The sequence below is a fragment of the Vicugna pacos genome, chromosome 9 (assembly GCF_048564905.1).
Source record: "Vicugna pacos chromosome 9, VicPac4, whole genome shotgun sequence".
In the NCBI taxonomy this organism is placed as follows: Eukaryota; Metazoa; Chordata; class Mammalia; order Artiodactyla; family Camelidae; genus Vicugna; species Vicugna pacos.
Window position 1 is genome coordinate 73,476,278 of NC_132995.1, and position 20,669 is coordinate 73,496,946.

The 20,669-nt window shown below is 44.6% G+C and overlaps 1 protein-coding gene across 1 annotated transcript; it reads right to left on the reverse strand.

The window, feature by feature from the left end:
- Positions 1 to 1,186: 1,186 nt before the first annotated feature.
- RWDD3 (RWD domain containing 3) lies at positions 1,187 to 15,039 on the reverse strand. The gene is made up of 4 exons (XM_072968158.1): positions 14,927 to 15,039; positions 5,091 to 5,578; positions 3,140 to 3,255; positions 1,187 to 3,041 (listed from the first exon to the last, which is right to left on the reverse strand). Exons 1-4 carry the CDS (start codon positions 15,009 to 15,011, stop codon positions 2,927 to 2,929), a joined length of 804 nt encoding a protein of 267 aa, XP_072824259.1. The 5' UTR covers positions 15,012 to 15,039; the 3' UTR covers positions 1,187 to 2,926.
- Positions 15,040 to 20,669: the final 5,630 nt, after the last annotated feature.

Consider the following 20,669-nt stretch of genomic DNA (forward strand, 5'->3'; position numbering starts at 1 on the left):
ATGAGCTCATAGCTATGAAATTCATCGGTTTTTCCATGTACCAGATCACCCAGAAGTGGCTGGCTTGAGAGAATAATGTACTAACCTACTAAGACTCGGATATTAGGCCAGCTGGGAGACAAGCCCCTGAGCGGCTGAGGTGCTATTATGTAAGACGTAGCTACACTCTGAACCAGTGATTGGTATATGGTATCACTTCTCCCATTGCCAGAATACATGGGTCCAAGAATCCCAGAAGAAAAATAGGGTGGATTTCTCTCAATGTCATGTTTAATAACTCACTCACAGAATTTTTAGATTCCCATCCCATAAACTTGGGCTATGCTGATTCGGCAGTCAGTTCTCATGGGGGCAAAAAGTGTTCCTACCAGGGCACACAAAATGGTTCAGGTGAATTAGAAGACTGACACCTGAATATGTTAGGCTCCTTATGACACTAAACCAATAAGCAAAGAAAGAGGTTCCTGCCATGGCTGGGGTGACGGATCCAGGTTATCACAAGGAAGCTGGTCTTCTGCTATACAGTGGGGTCAGTAAGAACTACGTCAGGAACCCAGCAGATTCTCAGGTTGCCTTTTTGTTGTTGTTGTTCTTTTTTTTTTTTAATGTTAAACACTTTCTATTGATGTATAATCATTTTTCAATGCTGTGTCAAATTCCAGTGAAGAGCACGACGAACACAAATCTGCTCATTGTCACATTTTCCTCGCTGTGAGCTACCACAAGATCTTGCATCTATTTCCCTGTGCTATACAGTATAATCTTGTTTATCTATCCTACATTTTGAAATCCCAGTCTCAGGTTGCCTCTTAATATTCTCTTACTAAACAGTGAAAGCTAATAAACAACCAACGCCTAAGGACTCAGATCCTTCCAGAATGAAGAGTCAGCCTCCCTACTAGGTAAAGAGCCTTGACCAGCTAAAGTGCTGGCCGGGAACAAAGTAAATGAAGTAGACGAAGAAGTTGTCAGTATAAACCACAGTTTCATGACCAGTTACAGAAATAAGCACTTAGGCAAATTTGCTTCATTGCTTGTTCCATGCATTTTTGTGCGTATTAACTATTTTTTTCTTCCCCTACCCTCTGTCAAGTTATATAAGAAATGGTGGTGGTAGCAAACCTGACAGCTTAATCATCTAGGCAGGACTGTGACTGAACTAGAAAACTTAACACCACTACGGATAATAGTAACTGATGGGACTTTATTTCTCCCCTTTTTGGGAAGAAGGTGAGAGTTTCTTCATTTGTATAAAAGATAGTCACGTCTGCATAGACAGAAGCATAAACCTGTTGTCATACAGGAGTTTAAACATGGGCAGAAGGCTGTGTGTGGATGCTCAACAGCTCAAAGGGGAGGTCGTGCTGGGTCCGTACCATAGGCACTCAGCTCCCTCCCCGCACTTCCCGCGGCACACCCATCCCCCTGGGGCTGGGACATGCGAACTACATTTCCCGGCCTTCTTGGCCGACGGTATTGCTGTAGGGCTTGGCCAGGTGGGGGTGCTGCTGGGAAGGCAGAGTCCCAGCGCCCTGGCGGTTGCTGGCAGCTGCTGCGGTGGCACAACAGGGGTGGAGTGACTCTGACTCCCTCCTGCCAGCAACTGCAGCTCCACTCGAGGCAGCACCATTCGAGCAGAACCAGGCTCAATGACAACAGCCTCCGACGCTGCAGCCGCGGGCGCAGGCTCCTTGTGGCTTCTGAGCCCCGAGAAGTCACCCTCCCGTAGAACCACCTGGCTGCACTTGCCAGTTCTCCAGGAAAACATCATCGACACTCTAGAGTGAGATAAATGAACCGAAATCCCCTCTCATTAACGGAGCCCCATAAAACAGTCAACAGGTACAAGGGCGCCTGAAAACGAGCCAATCAGATCGAACTGCCACAGTCACGGGGCAGCCCTGTCGAGAACGCTGCTCAGCACGCCGCACGTTTCCTCAGTTCTCTCTCCCATCAGTTATAATTTTATAATGACATCCCGTACTTGCAGTGAGAGGGATGTGCCTGGCCTTTCTTCCATCACTTGGCCCCTTATTCAAAGCACAGGTGGCTTCATGCACACAACTATCCTTTTTCAAACATAAGTGCCTGTTTATGCTTGTGGTACAGATTTTAACACAAGCTTTTATTTTATGACTTCTCTCCTCAGGTCATAATAAATGCATTTTGAGGTTATCATACTTTAACAAATTTCGTAAGAAATAAAAAATAGTATCTCTATATAATTTCCTCCATCCAGGAAGCCAAGTTAATTTTGTGTGAAACATTTCTCCCCTTATAAAACTAGAAGGTAAATATTTCAAAAGAGAATTTTATTCTAAATTGACTCTCCAGTCCTATAACTACCATGCTATTCTGGGACCCCAAAGAAAGAAATTGTAAATCAAGTTCTATAGAACTTCTTTAGTTTGTATTTAAACTAAGCATTTATGCAATTCCACAAAGAAAATCAGTGTTATATTTTTCTTAACATTCAACTTAAAACATTAGACATAATAAGCTGAATGGGGGAAAATTGTGATCAAATGCTAAACATGTAAACATGAAAATAAATCTCTTTTTAAAAATTCACTTAATTACGAGAAAATTGGCCAGAAAATAGCGCAGTTCCAAACAAATACTCTGTATAAACACAAGGGCGCATTTACCATCATCTTTTTATATTTATCTTTCAAATAACATTCTATCTATTAAACCAAGCCTTTACTGGCAAAAATTAGAATACACAGTTATTTTTACTGTTTAATATTCCATAAACAGAATTGGCTTTTGTTCCTAAAGTTGTGATGGTGTCTGTCATTTTGCTTCAGAGAAACTCTAAAATTGTTCCCTTATGAGTATTTCAATTAGCTGCTCCTCAAATCCAATGCAGAATCAACAACAAAAACCCCACCACTGCTTCACTGAAAGACTTCTGTCTCCCATTTCATTTTACCAGCCCAAGTACAAATTCGGAGAAAAGCTTCTTAAGTCCTGCAGTTTCAAATTCCTTTTGTAACTCATCCAACGATGAATACTCTTTGACTTCAAATGCCAGAAACCTGCATTATACAAGAGAAACTCATGAATATGCTTAGATTTGTCAGAGTATAATTATCGATTCAGTTGCTTTTCCATCTGCAATAGTACTAAATTATACCTTTTGTGTTCTGTCTGTACTTTTGTTTCAAACAGTACACTAATCATTTTCTCTTTGCATTTCTTTCCACTTGAGTCCACATCTACTTTGGAGGTTTTCTGAAGAATCAGGTACTCCTAAAGGATAAAGCAGTACATTAAAAACATATCTTACTCTGAATTTCAAAGTCCTAGTTTTACAGGAGCCATAAACCTGCCGGCTTACTTTCATGCTTACAGAGTACTGACTTGCTTTCCGAAGCAAGTAGTGAGTCACAGTGTCTTTACATCCTTGGATGCATAACGCACTGGCGAGTGCTGAAGTAAAAGGAGGATGTAAACGAACTACATAGGCTTAAATCTAGACTGGACAGCCTGCTAGGTCTGATCCTGGCACTCGTGACAACAACCCTCTGTGCCTCAGTAACCTGCTCCACAAAATGGTGCTCATAACAACACCTACCTTACGGGGCAGTTGTGAGGATTAAATGGGTTAATACATGTAAAAGCACTGAGAGGGGCGCCTGGCACACGGTGCTTAACACAGCGCCAGCTGCTGTCATTACTGTTACCACTTCAAGGCCTGAATGAAGTTCAGAGGTGCACAGCACCTAACGTCCCAAATTGATGCCGTCTATAAATATGTAACTAATTCTCCTGATACACAACCATAAAAACTGAAGAGATATTTACGTTAAATGACATTTCAGGGACAGCTAATAAAAAAGAAAGAACTCTTTCAAAAGTACTCTGCAGTAGCAGAGCTCCAGCCATACGATTAAATGCATGGTAATTAATTGATGGATCCAATTTGGGCAACATCTGAAAATCAGCCGCCCTGAGCCTGATGTGCCTGAGCTGGCTTAAAGAAAAAGCTGAGCCTTTTGGGGAAATATGAGCAAGGAAATTAATTTGTATTCATTTTGCCAGCCAGTATTTTACCCAAAAGGATCAAGTTTTATACATATACTATAAATCACCTTAAAATATGTGGCTCCTTGGCCAGACCCCAGCCCAGGATCTATATAAATCTGAATTGCTTGTTGTGCCTGTATGCTATAACCCAGCACTACTCTGCTTAGCCGAAGCTATTTACCAGCAAGTTTCGTGATGAGACCCCACCGTGAAAAAGCTAGGTAGTTACCCTACAAATCTGTAAAATGATAGGTTGTGCAAGATAAATCCATAAATCTGTTTAGAATAAATTCCACTGTAATTATTGCTGACCCACCCCAACTGGAAGCATAAAAACCTATTGGGTTATTTGTAGCTCTTTTAAGATTTAAAAGGTAATAAGCAGCTTGTCTTGTCTGGTCCCACACAGGTTAGTTGAGTTTAGAATGAGAACTTGAAACACGGGAAGAAGATGATGACTTTGAAAGCAGCTGCTGAGACAAGTCAGGTGGAAAGCAAAAGTTAGTTAGGGAGGAGGTGACAAGCTGACAGCGCTAACGACTCTCCTTCCACTCACACTGAATCCTGGTTAGCAGGGACCAGCTCCTCTTTCCAGGTACTGCACACACCAATTCAAGCGTCAGAACGTATCTTTGAATGCCAAAAAGTTAAGATTTTTGCAGACTACTCACAAATACACACTTTGCTGTGCTTAAGAAAAGAAACAAAATATGCCCAAACTTTTAGGGCAAATTTATATAAAGTTTAGGCTCAACGCTAATTACAGAAACAAACACTCATGCACCACAGAGATTTTTTTTAATAACCTATCACTTTCAGTAAGCGGCATGACTTTTAAAACATAATCTTCTACTTATTCTTTGCAAGTCTGTAGTTGTAAGTAGAAGTTAAAGATATTCTTTAAGAAGAAAAGTAACGATCCATTAACATGTTAAGAGTGAAAGCAAAAACATCTTAATGATTAATCGGTCTCACTGTTATAAAACACATTTATACATTAGACACACCACGTCAGCAGAAAATGGCCAAATTCATATTCAACATTAAACTGTTGGCACCTTGACGTTGTTTCTGTCTCCTTGCAGTAAAATCAGTATTAGTTTACCCATGAACATCAGTCTTCCTGTCAGCCTTAAATCGGAAGCCCACTTCTCCACAGTCTTGACATATTTAGTCTTTGCTCTCATGTGATCTAAATGCAAAAGAGTTATCCACAATCCATCATCCGCAGTCGTGCTGACTGTGGAAGTACACTTTTCGCTGCCACTTCCAGTTTCGGGTTGCTTAAGGACGTGCCTGAGATTTTGTTGAATCCAGAGAACTAGCTCATGAATCATAGGTTCCGACAAAAGGCTCTCTGCTTGCTCGAGTAACTTCTCTTTCACAGTCAGGCACTGGGCCCTGGTCAGGTGTTCGGAGTTAACCACGACACCAGGTAGACACGATGGGTAATTGACCGGTAAATGGAACACCAATTGTAAGGGTATATCCGCATCCATAAATCCTTCGGCTTTTGTGAGAATTCTGAACACAGTCCCATCTGTCTCTGGAAGGCATCCAAAAATAATGATTAGCTGTGCCTAATGCAATTTGAATGGAACACTAACAAGTTAAAATTTTTGTTTCAAGTGTCGATTTGTTGTTCATGTGAAAACTCAGTTCTTTAATGAAGAGACACATCATACTCAGAAAGCGACAGTTTACAGATTATTTCCTTCAGCCATACATACATATCCACAGATTCATGCAGACCAGCACCCAGGATTTCACTGGCATTTACAATTGCTATTAACCCATTTTTATTAAGGTTACCAGAAAGGTTTCTCAGCACATGGTTTTTTTCCTACCCAGACTTAGTTGATAATTCTGAAAATTCCTAATAAACTCATATGAACATTCAAAAAAAATTGTGTATTGTGTATATATAAAATCAGTAATTAGTTTAAAAGTTATATACGAAATCCAGTGAAAGTCATTTTGCAGTAAGTCCAAGTCACAGCAGACACTGGATCCCGCGTGGCTGTAGGGGTGCAGAGGGCGTGATGACTGTGCACGACTCGGGAACTGCCTGGACCCGCTCTTCTCTCACTTCACATACATTAGGATCGGGCGTAACACGAGGGCGGCGAGAGGAGCTAAACCTGGGCGGACACCAAGTCAGCCGTTTATGGCTCCCAAGGAGGAGGGGAAAGTACACCGAGGAACGAGATGAAACACGCCGCTCTCTTTCAGATTTGCTCCACTTCACCCCACTTTTCAAAAGCTGATAAAACGTCAGGCCAATTCATTCTGCAGGGGGCAGGAGCACGCGGATCAGAGAGCAGAGGAGGAGAGAACTGGGCGCAGACAAGGCTCTTGGAAGCGAACCTGCCTCGTCGACCCCGCTCCTTCCCCCACAGTCCGTGCTTCATTCTGCCTCACAAGACAGGCAGTCAAATCGTTCTCATTTTCATACCCGGATTGCTGCTCACCAGCCTCAACAATGGAAACCTGAATGCCTCCCCATTTTAAAGAACCTAACAGAACATTAAAATGACTCTCTAGCCATCCGATTCCACTTACATAAAAAGCGGTTGCTACAGACATTGATTCGCACTGGGCCAAACACATCTGTTATACAGGGTTTTTCTTTAATAGAAACTTCAGTACCAGCTGCACAGCACTGCTGTTTTAGGACACCACCCTGAAAACCCAGGCAGTAACCATTCTAAAGATCATACTAAAATGCTGTAACTTAGATTTGTATTATGTAAGTAAAATGTGTGTGCATAAAGATCTTCCAACCATAACTTAGTAATTCCTCTAAAACCCATCACCATTTCCTCAAAACCCTTCTTTCTTCCATCTTTTTACTTATCCTTTTTAAAAAATATTTTATTATTAAAGTAGGCGCCCTATATGTCAGTTAGATCAGTACGTTTCTCTAGGTGAAACAGGCATTATAAACGGACCTAGAGGCAAAGTACACACACGAGGCTAAATAAACCCTCCAGAAATCACGGAGGGGGCCCACCCTCCCTCTCAAGGAGGAGGCATGACTTAAAGCTCCTCATTCATTCATCATTCAACAAGTGTTCACTGAGCACCCACGGGCCCAAGGCACTGTACCAGTCTGAGAGGAAACGGTGGGAAGGACACATAGCCCTCAGCCTTAACTCAACCCAGTTTCGCAACATCAGACAGTGGACAGGGCCAAGGTGGTCTTCCTCACCTTCTCTTCTACACCCAAAAATGTCTTTACTTACAAGCATATCTTCATATAATTTCTATAAACCTGTATATATTTTTTAATCTCCATGGAGATTACTCCTCATGGGAGTGGCATTTCTGAGTATCTTCTGACCAAGGACACTGACAGCTTTGGTCAAGAGCATGTGCATGATGGACAGCCTTTGAAGCCAATGTGCTGCTCCCTGCAGGCCAGGGCAGATTCACTTCCAGACCAGAATAATAAAGATAACATGATCAAGACAAAGGTTGGGCAGGATTGCTAACGGCTCCCTTATAAAACTGGGGGCTCCGTGTTCCTCAGCTGGAACAAAGACCCCCAGTGTGTACAGTGTCCTCGTGGCCCCATGGGACTTGCGGGACAAGGGGAAGCAACATGAGCATGAAGTGGATGCTGCCTGCGGTGCAGTGAGTAATACACTGGCGAAGTCCACCAGGGCTCACTGCGTCCCGACAGAAGTGCACCAGCGCTCGCTGGTGGTCAGGAACGCCTGACCACCTGGCAGTACGTTCGTTCTCCCAGCGTTTCGCTCTCTCCTCCTCACTCTTCTCTCTGAGAAGGGAGTGTCTTCCTCCCTTTCACAGCAAACAGCACCACCTCTCAGACATGGCTCCAAACTTGATCGCTTCTCCTGTGCCTGCATTTTCCACCCCTCCCTCTAATGTTTGCTTCCTTCTGCTTATAAAATATTTACCTTCTCCTTGCTTCAAAAAAAAATTCAGTGCCACTAATTCTCTTAGGCTACAGATCTTTCTCTGTCCTTTCATTTCCAATCTTCTTGAGCTCTCATTCTCACCCCTGCCTAGCTACCGGTACCGAGGCTTCTCATCACTGCTCCCGGAAACTCCTTTCCCAGACTCTGCCAGTGGGCTCCCAGCCACCGCCATGCTGGAAGGTAACCAGCAGGCCCGGGGTGCTGGGACGCCGCACTCCCTAGGAAGGCCTGTCCTCAGGTGGCTGGCTCCTGAGAAGTGAGCGATGAGCCCATGGGATATTCTGCCTGATGGGAGTGTTTCTTGTGTGGCTGTGGCCTTGGGCAACAGGGCACCGATTTGATTGAGCAGTACATGCTAGCAGCAGGATGTACGGTAACTCTCACTCTGGCTGGAGTCTGAGCAGCTGAGGTCAGCCATGCAGGCAGAATGCCGCTGTGACCGCCTCCCAACTCGCCCTCTCCACACCCAGGCTCGGGGGAGCGCCCCTTGTTGGCGACACCTGTCACGTGCTGCCACACGTTGCCGAGAGAACTGCGCACGTTTGTGCGACTCCTGAGAGCTCGCCCTGCTTTCTCCCGGACCTCAGTCCAGGCTCCCTTCCTCTCTGCTGACTTCACCTGTCCTTTTGCTGTAATAAACTGTAACCACGAGTACACCAGCTTTGCTGAGTCCTGTGAGTCTTTCTAGCCTGAGGGGGCCTGGGACCCCTGATCCAGCCACGTTCGACGGCCTCTATCCTGCCCCAGCTTTCCACGGCATCTGGACCCACTGCACCAATCTCCTTCTCAAAGTGCTCTCCTCCCTCCCCTCCCAGACGCCACACTGTCCTGCTTCTTTCCCTACACCCCTGATGTTTCCTTTGCTGCTCTGTCTCCTTTTCCTAACCCTCTAGGGCATCCTTTAAAGTACAACCCCATGAACTACTTTCATGGTCCAGTCACCCAGGCTTAAATTCTTAAAGTCACCTTGGCCTCTTTTTTCCCCCGTTACTTCACACTTAACATTCAATTGCCAAAGTCCCACCACAAGTTCTCTAGAATTTCTCTCCTTTTCATTCATACTATCACTACCCTAAGGCAAGCCTTTCTGTGGTTTCTACAAAAGTGGGTTCCTCACTGCCAGCCCACCTCTCCCTAAACCAAATTACCCCACGCCACTCTCCCGGACTGAGAAACGAATTACAGACTCCTCCACCCAACGCCGAGAGCCAGCCTTCCACCCCAGCGTCCTCTCTCCTTACTTAAGCTAACCCATTTCTTGCAACGTCCTGAACACAGTCTCTGGTTTCCCATCTCTGGGCCTTGCTCCTCCTATCCCAGCTCCCTGAAAGGCCCTTACCTCTCCGCTTTCTGCCCCTTTCTTGTTCAACCACCAAAGCTGCTCTCTAAAGCCTGTCTTACGAGTTCCATGGTACTCTGAATTTATTGTGGTGTTTTCATACCCAGAATTATTATGGTTGAACCAAATTAACTATTTTCTTCTCCACAGGAATATCTCAGTTTTCTTTTTAGACAACAACCAAGAAATAGTTTTATAATTTGTAAAAAAAAAAAAAGAACTTTAAAGTTTTACAGTCACGCAGCTCTGAGCACTACGCCACTAGCTTGTAGTCATGGTCTCCCGGGTGAAGACGTCCCTGGTGCCTGTGGTAGGCCAAAAGTTGGCCCAAAGATGCCTCCGTCCTCATCCCCAGAACTCGTCAATGTGTTCATTCACATGGCAAAAGGGCCCCTGCGGATGCGACCAAGTTCAGGATCCAGTGGACTCTAAATACAACCGCGAGTGCCCTTACGAGAGGGAGGCGGGGAAGAGGTTACCGCAGAAGAAGGCGATGTAATCGGATTCTGTGCTGCTGGCTTTGACTATGGAGAACGGGCCACGGGCCAAGGAGGATAAAGAACAGAGCTCTCGAAGCTGGAAAAGGCACAGAAAGGGACTCTCCCCTGGAGCGCCCAGAAGCGGGGCAGCCCTGCTGACGACTTGACTGCAGCCCTGTGAACCTGATTTCAGACTTCTGACCTCCAGGACTGTAAGAGAATAAATATGCGTTGTTTTAACACAACACATTTGTGGGTATGTGTTACAGCAGCCGCAGGAAACTAACAGTACCTGTACCCAGAAGCAAGCGTTTCCCTCAAGCAAGACTCCCCTCTGGTCAGAACCCTGAAACCCACCGCGTTCCCCAGCCTCTGCCATACACACACTCAGCTGCTCCTCCCAGTGCGGGGACAGAGACAGGCAGTCCAGGGAGAAAGCCCTGAAAGGCCACTGAGCTGACCGTTCAAATCCTTACCAACTTCCTCTCTTACTAATTTTCTGGTCCTAGTCAGCAAACAGACAAGCAATGGGAGAAAATTCTGACTTTTGCCTCAGGAAACTGTGAAATTATGTTATATATTTAGAAGAAAAACTGCTTCAATTCTATCAAAAATTGGGAAGGATTAATAGTCTTCCTAATTGGTCTTCCGTGTGACTCCCTGCATGTCTACACACACACACACCGGAGTTGCAAGCTGAAATTACACAAAATGATGCTATCTCTGTAAGAAAATGAAAAGCCCATAACATACCCTATTTTACTAATATTTAATGTGGTAATAAAGTTACATTCTTTTAAAAACTCATTTTCTCCCTATAACTCTAGTAGTTTATCTATTACTCTTCCATTTCTCATCTGCCTTGGTTTGTCCATGCAATTAAACTGGCTCTTTTTCGCTTCAGAATTTTTCATGTAACTACATGCACTGTCAGTCTGATTTGGGTAGTTGTTTGTTTTTGTTTTTTTTTTCATAAAAAAGAAAACAAGGTTGTCCCTATCTGCTTTAAGATTATTAACAGCTTAGAATCAGATTGATGAACAGAAAAATAATGGTGCTCTACATCTAGTGCTAATCTCTGGCCTCCCCTGGCCCCGCAAACTTATTCTCAAAAATCATCTACACCCTACACCCTAGAAAACCTATGTCTGCCCCAGAAAACCAAAATTTTCATAAGTTTCAAGACTATCTTCATCTATTCTAAAAGACCCTTCCAAAAGATGTAAGTCTTACCTCTGGCTGAAGTTCACACGCATAACCCCTAGCTTGGGCTTGTTTTCTGTAGAAGTCATGCTGCCTTAATACAGTACAGCAATTTCATAACCGAAATAGGGGTATCAAACTTTATTCTTCCTCACAAGCACATGAAAGACATTATGCTCCTAACCATGCTCCAAACAACAGAAATTCAAACGGGAGAAACTGAAGTGAACTCCAAAGTCCACACTAATGTTATTTTTTAAGAATTCACCCTACTCCATAATTACACACAACAGAAACTTAATAAATGCCATCCAACAACAGAAAACGGTGGAAAATGTAAAGAAAACATAGGAGAATGAGTTCTTCAAGATTTATTTTGAGCCCATTAAGACATCATTAAATACCATACACAACTGACTTGCCCTATACTTGCTTTTATTTTATTTTTTTGCAGTCTCTCTATGTCCCCTCAGGGTAAGACTTTGCTCAGAAAAGCACTCAAAAGCCCCCAGCACCCTCTCTTACTTCACTGCACAGGATTCTCTTTCGTCTTGCTCCCAGGCAGCTCCCCACAAGTACACATCCACCAGTGCCTGTTTTCATGTTACAGCTGGAGTTTTACATATGTTTAAAGTGTGGTTACAGGGGAAAAAAACTAAAAATAAGTGAAGCTAAAAGTGGCAATCCCATCCTTTAGAAGTGAAGTTCAAGGCTGAATTGGTTTTAGTGGTGACCTCAAGTGCCAACAAGCGGCAGGAAACAGGGCTGAGCAGATTTAGAGAGGTCCGTGGGTAACAGTCATGATGCATTTTGCAAGAAGGCCCAATCCAATCTGAACATCAGTGTTAGCAGAATACAAAAATTCACTCTGAAGCTACTGGGCAAGCATATTTTATGAATTGAGTCTTGTGACAGCTCCCATTTTACAACTTTTTGATCTGTAAGATGATTTTCAGAAACACAATTCCACGTATAATGAGCACGGACTATGGCAATATCACCTCTGTGACCCTCAATTACCTCATCAGGACAACGAAGATTTGTAACAATACCAACCCGACCTGTCTCACAAGTGCACACTGCCCTTCGGAGCTCTGCTTGGGGTGCCCCTGCTCTCTCTTCCCGGACTAGTGTTATCCCTGCTCTAAGAACTGTCCCGAGACAGCAGCCTCATCTCTACCAAGGCCCCTGATGCAGCGCGAGTGTCCGTACACTCTGGGGCCGGGTGGTTCCTTAACCAGCCTGAGCCTCGGTTACTTTCTCTGTAAAATAAAGTTAAGAATACCCCTCATCGAATTAAACATACGTAAAACATTCAGAACGATGCTTGGCATGGAGAAAGCACTTTGTTAGTGTCAGCTGCTCTTACTACTGTATTCCTGTTTATCATTACCCTTTATGCCCAAGAATTATTATTGAGTAATGTGTTCCTAGCATGAACCTCTATGCCTAGGCTGGATTTTATTTATATAACAAATAAAATACTGGAAAGAAAAAAAAAATACCCCTCACCAAGTAAGACGCATTTAAAGTATCAGGTACGTGGCAGGTGACCCCATTATTATAGCTGGCACCTCGCCTGGCTGCACTGCACAGGGAGAAACCAAATACCCCTGACCTGTCTACCCACAGCCCTCGGATAGACAGGGGTGGGCACTTACATAATTTGCAGCCGTACTTGATAGTTACACCTGACGCCTCTTACTATGAGCTTACTACAAACCGTCGCAAAGAGACCACAATGTCCGTATGTCCCCTGAAATTCTCAGCATAAATTAGTCCAGCTAAACTGAATCCAACTATTCAGACTCTTCAATCTAACAGCCTTACCAGATGACCTTTGATTTGGCAGCCTGAGCCTTCTCATACCAGAAGTGCAATCCTACCCGGTGTGAACCTGATTCCAGCGGTAACGAGGTGAAACATACCTGGGGGGTGGGGATACGCCAGGAAGGAACTGATGGTGTTCAAAATGTTATGGTGTTAAGCTTATATCCTCCAACCCTAGCTGACAGTGACCACGAGAGTGGTGGCCAGCAGCCCCCTGTATGTTTACTGTGGTCTGTTAAAGTCCTTACCTTACCCTTATCTCCCAGTTGTGAGAATCAAACATCCTTACTTCAATCCCTGAACTGTTCTAGTCTCCAATGAACCTTCCAGCAATAAAATGTCCTCAGCTGTTACACTGAATTCTTTTATAATTCAATTACTTATTGATGCCAGAAGACTGAGTTAAATTAATTAGGAGGCATGGCTTAAAAGTCATGCTCAATTTAACAGCAGATAAAGGGTCTACAGTGTTCTTCATATTAAGAAACTGCTTTCTTTCTATGCTTCCTTTTTTGGGTTTTCTCTGACCCATCAGCAGTGTCATATGCTCAGCCGTGTACTAGTGACCCAGACCACTACCACTCCATCCTCTTTCAGGTGTAATGAGAAATCATAGGTTCATTTTTCCAGGATATTCCCAGATGAGCCATAATAAAGGAATTTAAGAAAACTGATGATCTCTTCAAACAGCCTGCCTCCAGCAGAAGTAATTAGCAATAAAGAGAGCAGAGGAGACAGCAAGTAAGACGATGAAGAATTACAAATGCTATCCAATCAGTAGATGGGTCACAAGAAAACACTCAAAGTGGGTAAATCCTTTCATATGGAGTTTAAACAATTGTTTCAGAAAGCTACAAGACAGCCTAGGCACTAAAGGCAAAGCAGCTCCACTACAAGAGCTGGTTCACAAGGCCCAGAACATAACCATGCTCAGTGAACGTGTACAGATGGCTGATCAAGAAAGAATACATGAAAAGGAGCCAACTCCTGCTCCATGTGTGAATTAACACTCCACATGGATACCAGGAACAGATCCTAACCCTTGATGGCTTTCTCACAACACCCAGCACATTTTAGACTACCTCTTAAAGGTTAACCAATTTATAGTCAGATAACTTTAGTAGTAGCTGAAACATAATTGACGTTTAAATCTCATGCCAAAAAATTTACATAATGCATTTGAAAGCTAAGTGAAAATTAAAAATTATCTGCATCACTGCACTTTTTCATAAACTGCAGTTTTGGCTTTTATTTAACAGAAGCCACAGATAGGGAGAGAATAAGTTTTAACTATCATCAAAATACGGCCGGAAGAACCTTTCTAGACTGTAAGCTCCTAGAGGACAAGGGTGATGTCTATGAAACCCTGTCAACGTTTCCGGGGAATAAATAAATGTGAGTTGAATAATTAATGCGCCCCCAAGACACCTTTCAGCAGACTAGAAAAGGCGTAAGAGGAGCAGTCAATTTGGAAACGTAACTGAGAAAGAATTCTGAGCTTTGGTCGAAATCAAAAAATTCATTCAACATACATACTGAATAGCTACCACGTGCGTGGCACTGCCCTAGGCGCCTGGAGTTTTGTGATTGCGAAATAAACAGGGTCCCTGCGCTCATGCAACTTGAGACAACCAAGTTAAAACTGTGGTGGGTGCTATGGAGGACAACGTGCATGGTGCTTACGAAGGACTTAACGCAACTTGGGGAAGCTGGCTTTCAACCGGGGGTGTCAGGACAGGCCTCTCTTTAGGGAGAGATGAAGACTGAGTGCAGGGTGGCCAGGGAGGGCACGGGGGAGTGCCCTCCAGGCGGGCACGGCTGGTTCGCAGTGCTGGGCGGCCGGCGAGTGGGCGGGGGCGCAGGGAGCAGGGGCGGCCCGCACGAGCCTGGACGGCAAGCTCTCGGTCTGCTGCCGAGTAGCGGGCAGGGGCGCGGCGCTCCCCACGCGTCAGGGGCCGCCTCCCTCACACCCCCAGTCCCGGCGCGTGTCATTCCGTCATTCAGCCAGCCGGGCCGCCAGGGGTGGGCCCGGGGCGGGGAGCCCAGCCTCCGCGGTGGGCAGGAGAGGGCGCCCAGCCCCTCCGCGCGGGGGTTGTCACCTGAGCGACTCAGCACTTCCGACTCGTCGGGCCCGCAGAAAATCGCGGCCAGGGCTGAGAGCTCCTCCCGCACCCGCTCCGCCATCGTTGCACCGCCCCTTTCGCCCCGCCCCGCCGGCTCGGCACCGCCCCTTCCGCCGGCTCGGCACCGCCCCTTCCGCCGCCGCCGCCGCCGCTCCCGGCCCGGAGCAGCGCGCCCGGGCGGCCACCGGGGGGCGCTCCGCGTCTCCACAGTGCGCGGAGGGCAGGAGAGCCCGGCAAGTCCCGCCCACCAGCTCCTGCTCGCTAACTCCAGACGGTGGGCTCAGGCCCTTCGGGGAGACTCTTCTCCGAGGGCGAAGGCCCCGTGGTCCCGGGAGAGTGTCTGCTCGAGGCCACCACGCAGCTCCCCTGCTGCCTTCCTGACAGGGAGGCCTCCCCGCAGAGCCCGGGATTCTGGGACTGCAGCCCACGCTTTGAGGGTGCGCCGTTCCCGCCCAGACTTGGCCTTGAAAGGGACTTGGAGGTTAGGAAGAGACAACAGGCAGCCAGAAGACGTTAGCCCTTGTCTGGCTCAGAACTGACCCAGGGGCTGGGGACACTGCAGCTAACAGAGCAGTCGAGATTCTCCGCCCTCGGAAAACGTCCGGGCGGTGACAAGTTCCAGATGCTGAGCTGTGACTGGCTCTGGCACTCTGGACCTGGACCAGATTCCTGGGACCCCTTCCTCTTAACGGATGCAGAAGGGGAGGGTTCGGCCTGTCCGCCCTGACATTCTTGAGGGAGCTATGCACCAGGGTGCTGGGCAGCATCCTAACGTTCCCATTTGTCTCCAGCCTTCACAGGGGACAACCCTGAAGACATCGACGGGCCTTTGGGGGTACAATCAAGTGTATAAATGCAGCAAACGCTAGCCCTTCAATATTACTTATTTTGTGATATTCGGTGCAAACAGAACAATGTAATTCTTGAAACATAATAAAGAAATGATCACCCCTGAACTCAGCGCTTAAAATTTAAAAATTTGAGCAATACCAACAGAGTGACAGAATTATCAGTCCATTCTGTTTCAGCTTTGAGTTCGTGAACAAGGTTGCAATGATTCTGTGTGATAGTTCTGTCAGTCAGCATGTTTGATTTGTCCTTTTGTTTTTAAGATCACAGTTCAAAATTTTGCAGCCCCCAAAAGTAGCTGGTCTAGCTCATGGAGGTCCCACAACTTTTGTTTGTATTGGAGATAACATTTTGTGAGATAAATCAGGGAAGTCAGATGGCTACACAGTGACTTTTGTCATTGACCTACAGAAGTCAGAACAAATGGGGCTGATTTTAAGACTGAATTCAAATTACCATCATCACCATCATCCCCACTGCTGCTAAAAAGCAATTTTAAAAAGGAAAAAATACTGGCTTACAAGACCAGAAAGGAAATCTAACAAGATAAGAAGCAGGAGAAATGCTTTTCAGAGGATTCCATGCGATTTCAGTGACCCCAAGTAATTAAGAGCACTGCTGTGTACATAATTGAAAAGACAAAGGTTTATTTAAACGCATAATTATCTCTGACGTGGCCAATTTGTTTAAAAATAATGCTAATTATTCCTTTGAGTTATTTCCAAAATAGCAGTTCAGTAGGTTCATAATTAGCTGCTAAAGAGTTTGGTGAACAAAAAGAATAAATTTTTCATTTAAAATATCATTAAGTTCTGTTTGATTTTAGCTTGAGGTCCAATGTTAGTATTAAAAGTGACAAGAAAATAGTAATTTAGTTATCTGACTTATTTATTAAAGATACTCTACAAAAAATCAAATAGTTCATATATTATTTTTAATTTCCCAAATTCAATATAAGTGATATGAGTGAAATAGTGTGAACAGTAAGACTACAACTGTCAGAAATGTTAGGAGGCAGTCCCTGAAGCCTGCTGTCAGCAAGGTGTCCATGAAATTGATGTAAGAGTGCATTAATCTATTTAAAATGTTCTTGTCAATAGATTTCTTCTTTGCTCTTCCTTTCTTCCTTGATTTCCTAACCCGCTTTTCAGACTCCATTTAGCATGTTTAAATAAGAAAGAGGTCGATGTGAATGTCTTTTAAATTGACACTATCCTAAGGCCCTGAAGCTCCATGAATAAGTTTCTGCTCTGACATTTGGAAGTAATCATCACAGAGAAAGCATAATGTCAGCTTGATATTTCTCACACCATGAAAATATCACTACATGTCAAGTATCTAAAGCCTACCTTAATGCAATAAATTTTCTTGTATTCACAAGCTACTGAAAATCCTAAATATTGAAATGTGGATGAATGTCTAGTCAGAGCACAGGTCCCCTTCTCTCTCTCCACTCCCCTGCCCCCAGCAGTGCACAGTTTCCTAGAACGGCGTTATTTATACCTGCAGCTTTTCTAAATAGTTGCTTTTCCAAGGCCAAAGGAACAGCTTTCAATCCCTCACCTCCAGTTAAAACCACTAACCTGGGAGATAGTTCTTTTAACTTATTGGGGAAACACTTCTACTCACTTTATCATGAGTAGTATGTAGACAGATACAGATCAACTCTGTGTCTGAAATTTTAGGTCAGACATCATAGAATTGGGCATAGAAGCGAGAACATACAATTTTAAGAGCATTAAGAGAAGTTAAGTGTTAGTATTGTGTCAAAAAAGCTGAGAATCCCAATTCTGAAGTGAGAGGGGCTGGTGATAAGGAAAATGATCGTATTAACGCTATGAGACAAGTAAAGGTGCTTTCAAGAACCACTAAGAGTGCAGGACAGAAGAGGCATTAAATGCCAACTTGCTAAATGAATCTGAACTCCAATAAGCTGTGCTGCTGGTTTTGTACTTGCTCACTTCATAAATGTTCTCAGGCACTGGCTGACCCTGGCCTGGCTCTGCAAGGTGAGTGTTAAAAGCAGCAAGCTCTTGCTTGCCTCGGTCCTCATGGGTCTACACAGGTAAACCCAGCGCGCATCAATTACCGTTCTTTGATCTACAGGTTCTTTGATCTTTGAGGCTACAGGAATTGTCACGTTTCCTGTCATTTTCCTGGTGTGAAGTTCACTATCGTGGTACAGGTGGAGGCAATGGGGTGCTGGGTAGCGTGTCCCTCCCACAACTTCCCGGAGGAGAAACAGGTTGTCATGCTGAGGAACATAGTGGGTTTCCAAAAGTACGTGAAGTCAGGGGTGCTGATTGGTCATAGTTCCTTTTGTTCTGTTACTGTATGTGCGTCACAGATTTATTTTTCACCCAGGTAACATAAATAAAATGTGTGAGAATTTGATACTGACTCTGCAGTCGTTATCATGTTGTGGAAAGATCTGCCTCTACCTTGTCCAAGTAATCTGTACTCCCTCCAAAAAAGTGGATCATTCTGCCCGTGAGAAATGTGCTCAGTTCTCACCCATGAGTGACAGCAAAACAGTTCCAGCTTGCTTTGTGGGAAAACAGCCACACGGCCCAGGCCCACTGACATAAAAATCCAACGCCTTATCAGTGTTATAAAAACAAGTCTTCACTATCAATAAGGTTTTAGAGATTTTCTGGTCAAAATAACACTCAACACTTAATTTTGGTTACTACTGTAAGTGGATTCTTTTTATTCATGGTATTTTTCCAGTGTGTATCACTAGTCTAACCAGTTTTTATTACCTGAGAGGGCAGTTAGGATCTGTGCTAACTTTATAAAAATCCTTTTCTCCAAACTCATAAAGAGATTATAAATGAGTAAATGCCGCCATCGTGGCAAAATGGATTCTCAGTGATTGAAAATTGAAAAAGAGAGTATGTCAGAGAATCACAATTGTGATTTCCTTAAGGGAAAAAGGAGTGAGGGTCCAACAGGCAGAAGATGCATTAGATTCAGAAAGAGGGAGGGGAAAGAGGAGAGAGAAAGGGAGAAAAGGAGGAAGCAGGAGGGGCAAAGAGGGGAGAGAGGAAGATGAACGCTTCAGAAGGTGATTGAGAAGGATGGTTTCTTAAACTTTTAGGTTTTTTGGGGGGGTGGGTTTATTTATTTGTTTGTTTATAGTGGAGATACTGAAGATTGAACCCAGGACCTTGTGCATGCTGAACACATATTCTACCACTGAGCTATAACCTCCCCACAAAAAGATGATTTTTATGAAGTGAAGGAAACCATGAGTTAGGAATTTGGCTTTGTTTCTAGAAGGAAATTGATTATCTGCTTTTTACACAACAGAGAGTCGTGAAACTTTATTCAGTAATAATAGGAGGTCTGAGGTTTGCTTCAAAATCATGCAGGAAGGGGGAAGAAGCTGGGGTGTGGATGGGGAAGTGGACCACAGGTTAATCACTGGAGAGGCAGAGTTGTGGGTACTGAAGGATTTGGCATTTTATTCTGTCTGCTTTTGTATATTTTATATTCTCTATAGTAAGTTAATTTGTAAAATGTTTTCAGTAGATAATATATCAGGGTATTTTAATTTTGCATAATCAATAAAGGGAAAATTAGGAGGGAAGAGAAAAGAAGAAAAGAACCGTGGCTAAGTAGAGAGAACAGAGTTGGTAAAAGACATTAAGAGAGAAGATGACGGGTTCTGAAGTGACAAGTTCAGCAAGTGCATGACTGAGGGTTTGTTCAGGTGAGAAAAGCACAGAACCGAAAACTTCAGTGTCTTTAACAAGATACAAGTGGTTTTCTCTTAGATGCTCAAGTAGAGGGAGGCAGGCAGAGCGGTGGGGCTCCTCCGTGTAAGACTCCCAAACCCGTCTCTTCTGAGGCTCCGCTCTGCACATCCGAGGTCCCCAGGTTTGTGTGTGGTCCGGGGTGGCCACTGGAGCCCCAGCCACCAAGTCTACATGTGGTCGGGATAGTGGGACTCAGGCACGCCCCGTTGGCTAGAATTTAGTCCCATGACTGCCCCCAGCTAAAAGGGCGACCAGGAAATAACATTTTTATTGTGGGAGGCCATGTACGCTGCTAAAAGAGAAGGAAGGCATGAAGCACCATTGTTATTATCCCTTCCTTATTGTGGAGAGTGGGGGAACAGCACTGAGACAGCTGGCAGTTCCCACCACATCAAGTTGAGTTTTGGCCAAGAGACTAAGTTGTCACATAACCATAATTCTGTACAGATCATCCTTTCCATGTCCTTCGACCCCCACCACCCCTTATGCTTCATTTCACTGTCCCATTGTATGTTTCTCATAAAATTTACCATAACCTGAGATCTCCTTGTCTGTTTGTTTACATGCATCTTGTGGTTGCCCCACAGAGAGAGCCGGGTCAGCCTCCCACCAGTCCCTCCAAACTGGTTCAGACGTCCAGAGTGAGGAGGACACACAGACATCGAGAGGGTCTGAGAGGGTTTGCTGCTCACAAGCTGAGACTTTCCGGGAAGAGTCGGACAATTCAAAATGGCCTGAATGAAGGCAGGGGTGAGTGGCTCTGGTGTTCATCTGGTTAAGAGGTGGGGCCAGGTTGGAGTTCTCCTCTGCACGATTGGGGTTTCTGCGGTCTGAACAAGGGAGGGAGTGCCAGACTTTCTTACTCACCTTCTCAGAGGCTGGACAGAAAGGAAAAGGGTGGGGTGGGCTTGAAAGCTGTGGGCAGTCAAACATCAAAAACAGAGTCAGACACACCTACTCTCCGTCTCCACTAGAATTCCAACGGCCACGAAGCCAGGGGTCCTGTCAGTCTTGTTCCTGTATCCTCCACATCTAAAACAGCAGCTGGCAAATTAGGAATTCAATAAACATTTGTTCGTACAAATAAACTCATTGCAAAATTAATAAAC

What these genes read in the sequence shown, in the direction of transcription:
- RWDD3 (XM_072968158.1), bottom strand. Translation starts at nt 15,011, where the DNA reads ATGGCGGAGCGGGTGCGGGAGGAGCTCTCAGCCCTGGCCGCGATTTTC. An exon ending in GGAAGTGCTGAGTCGCTCAG is followed by an intron (nt 5,579 to 14,926) that starts GTGACAACCCCC and finishes GATGCCTTCCAG; the next exon opens with AGACAGATGGGACTGTGTTC. An exon ending in GTACAGACAGAACACAAAAG is followed by an intron (nt 3,042 to 3,139) that starts GTATAATTTAGT and finishes TGTATAATGCAG; the next exon opens with GTTTCTGGCATTTGAAGTCA.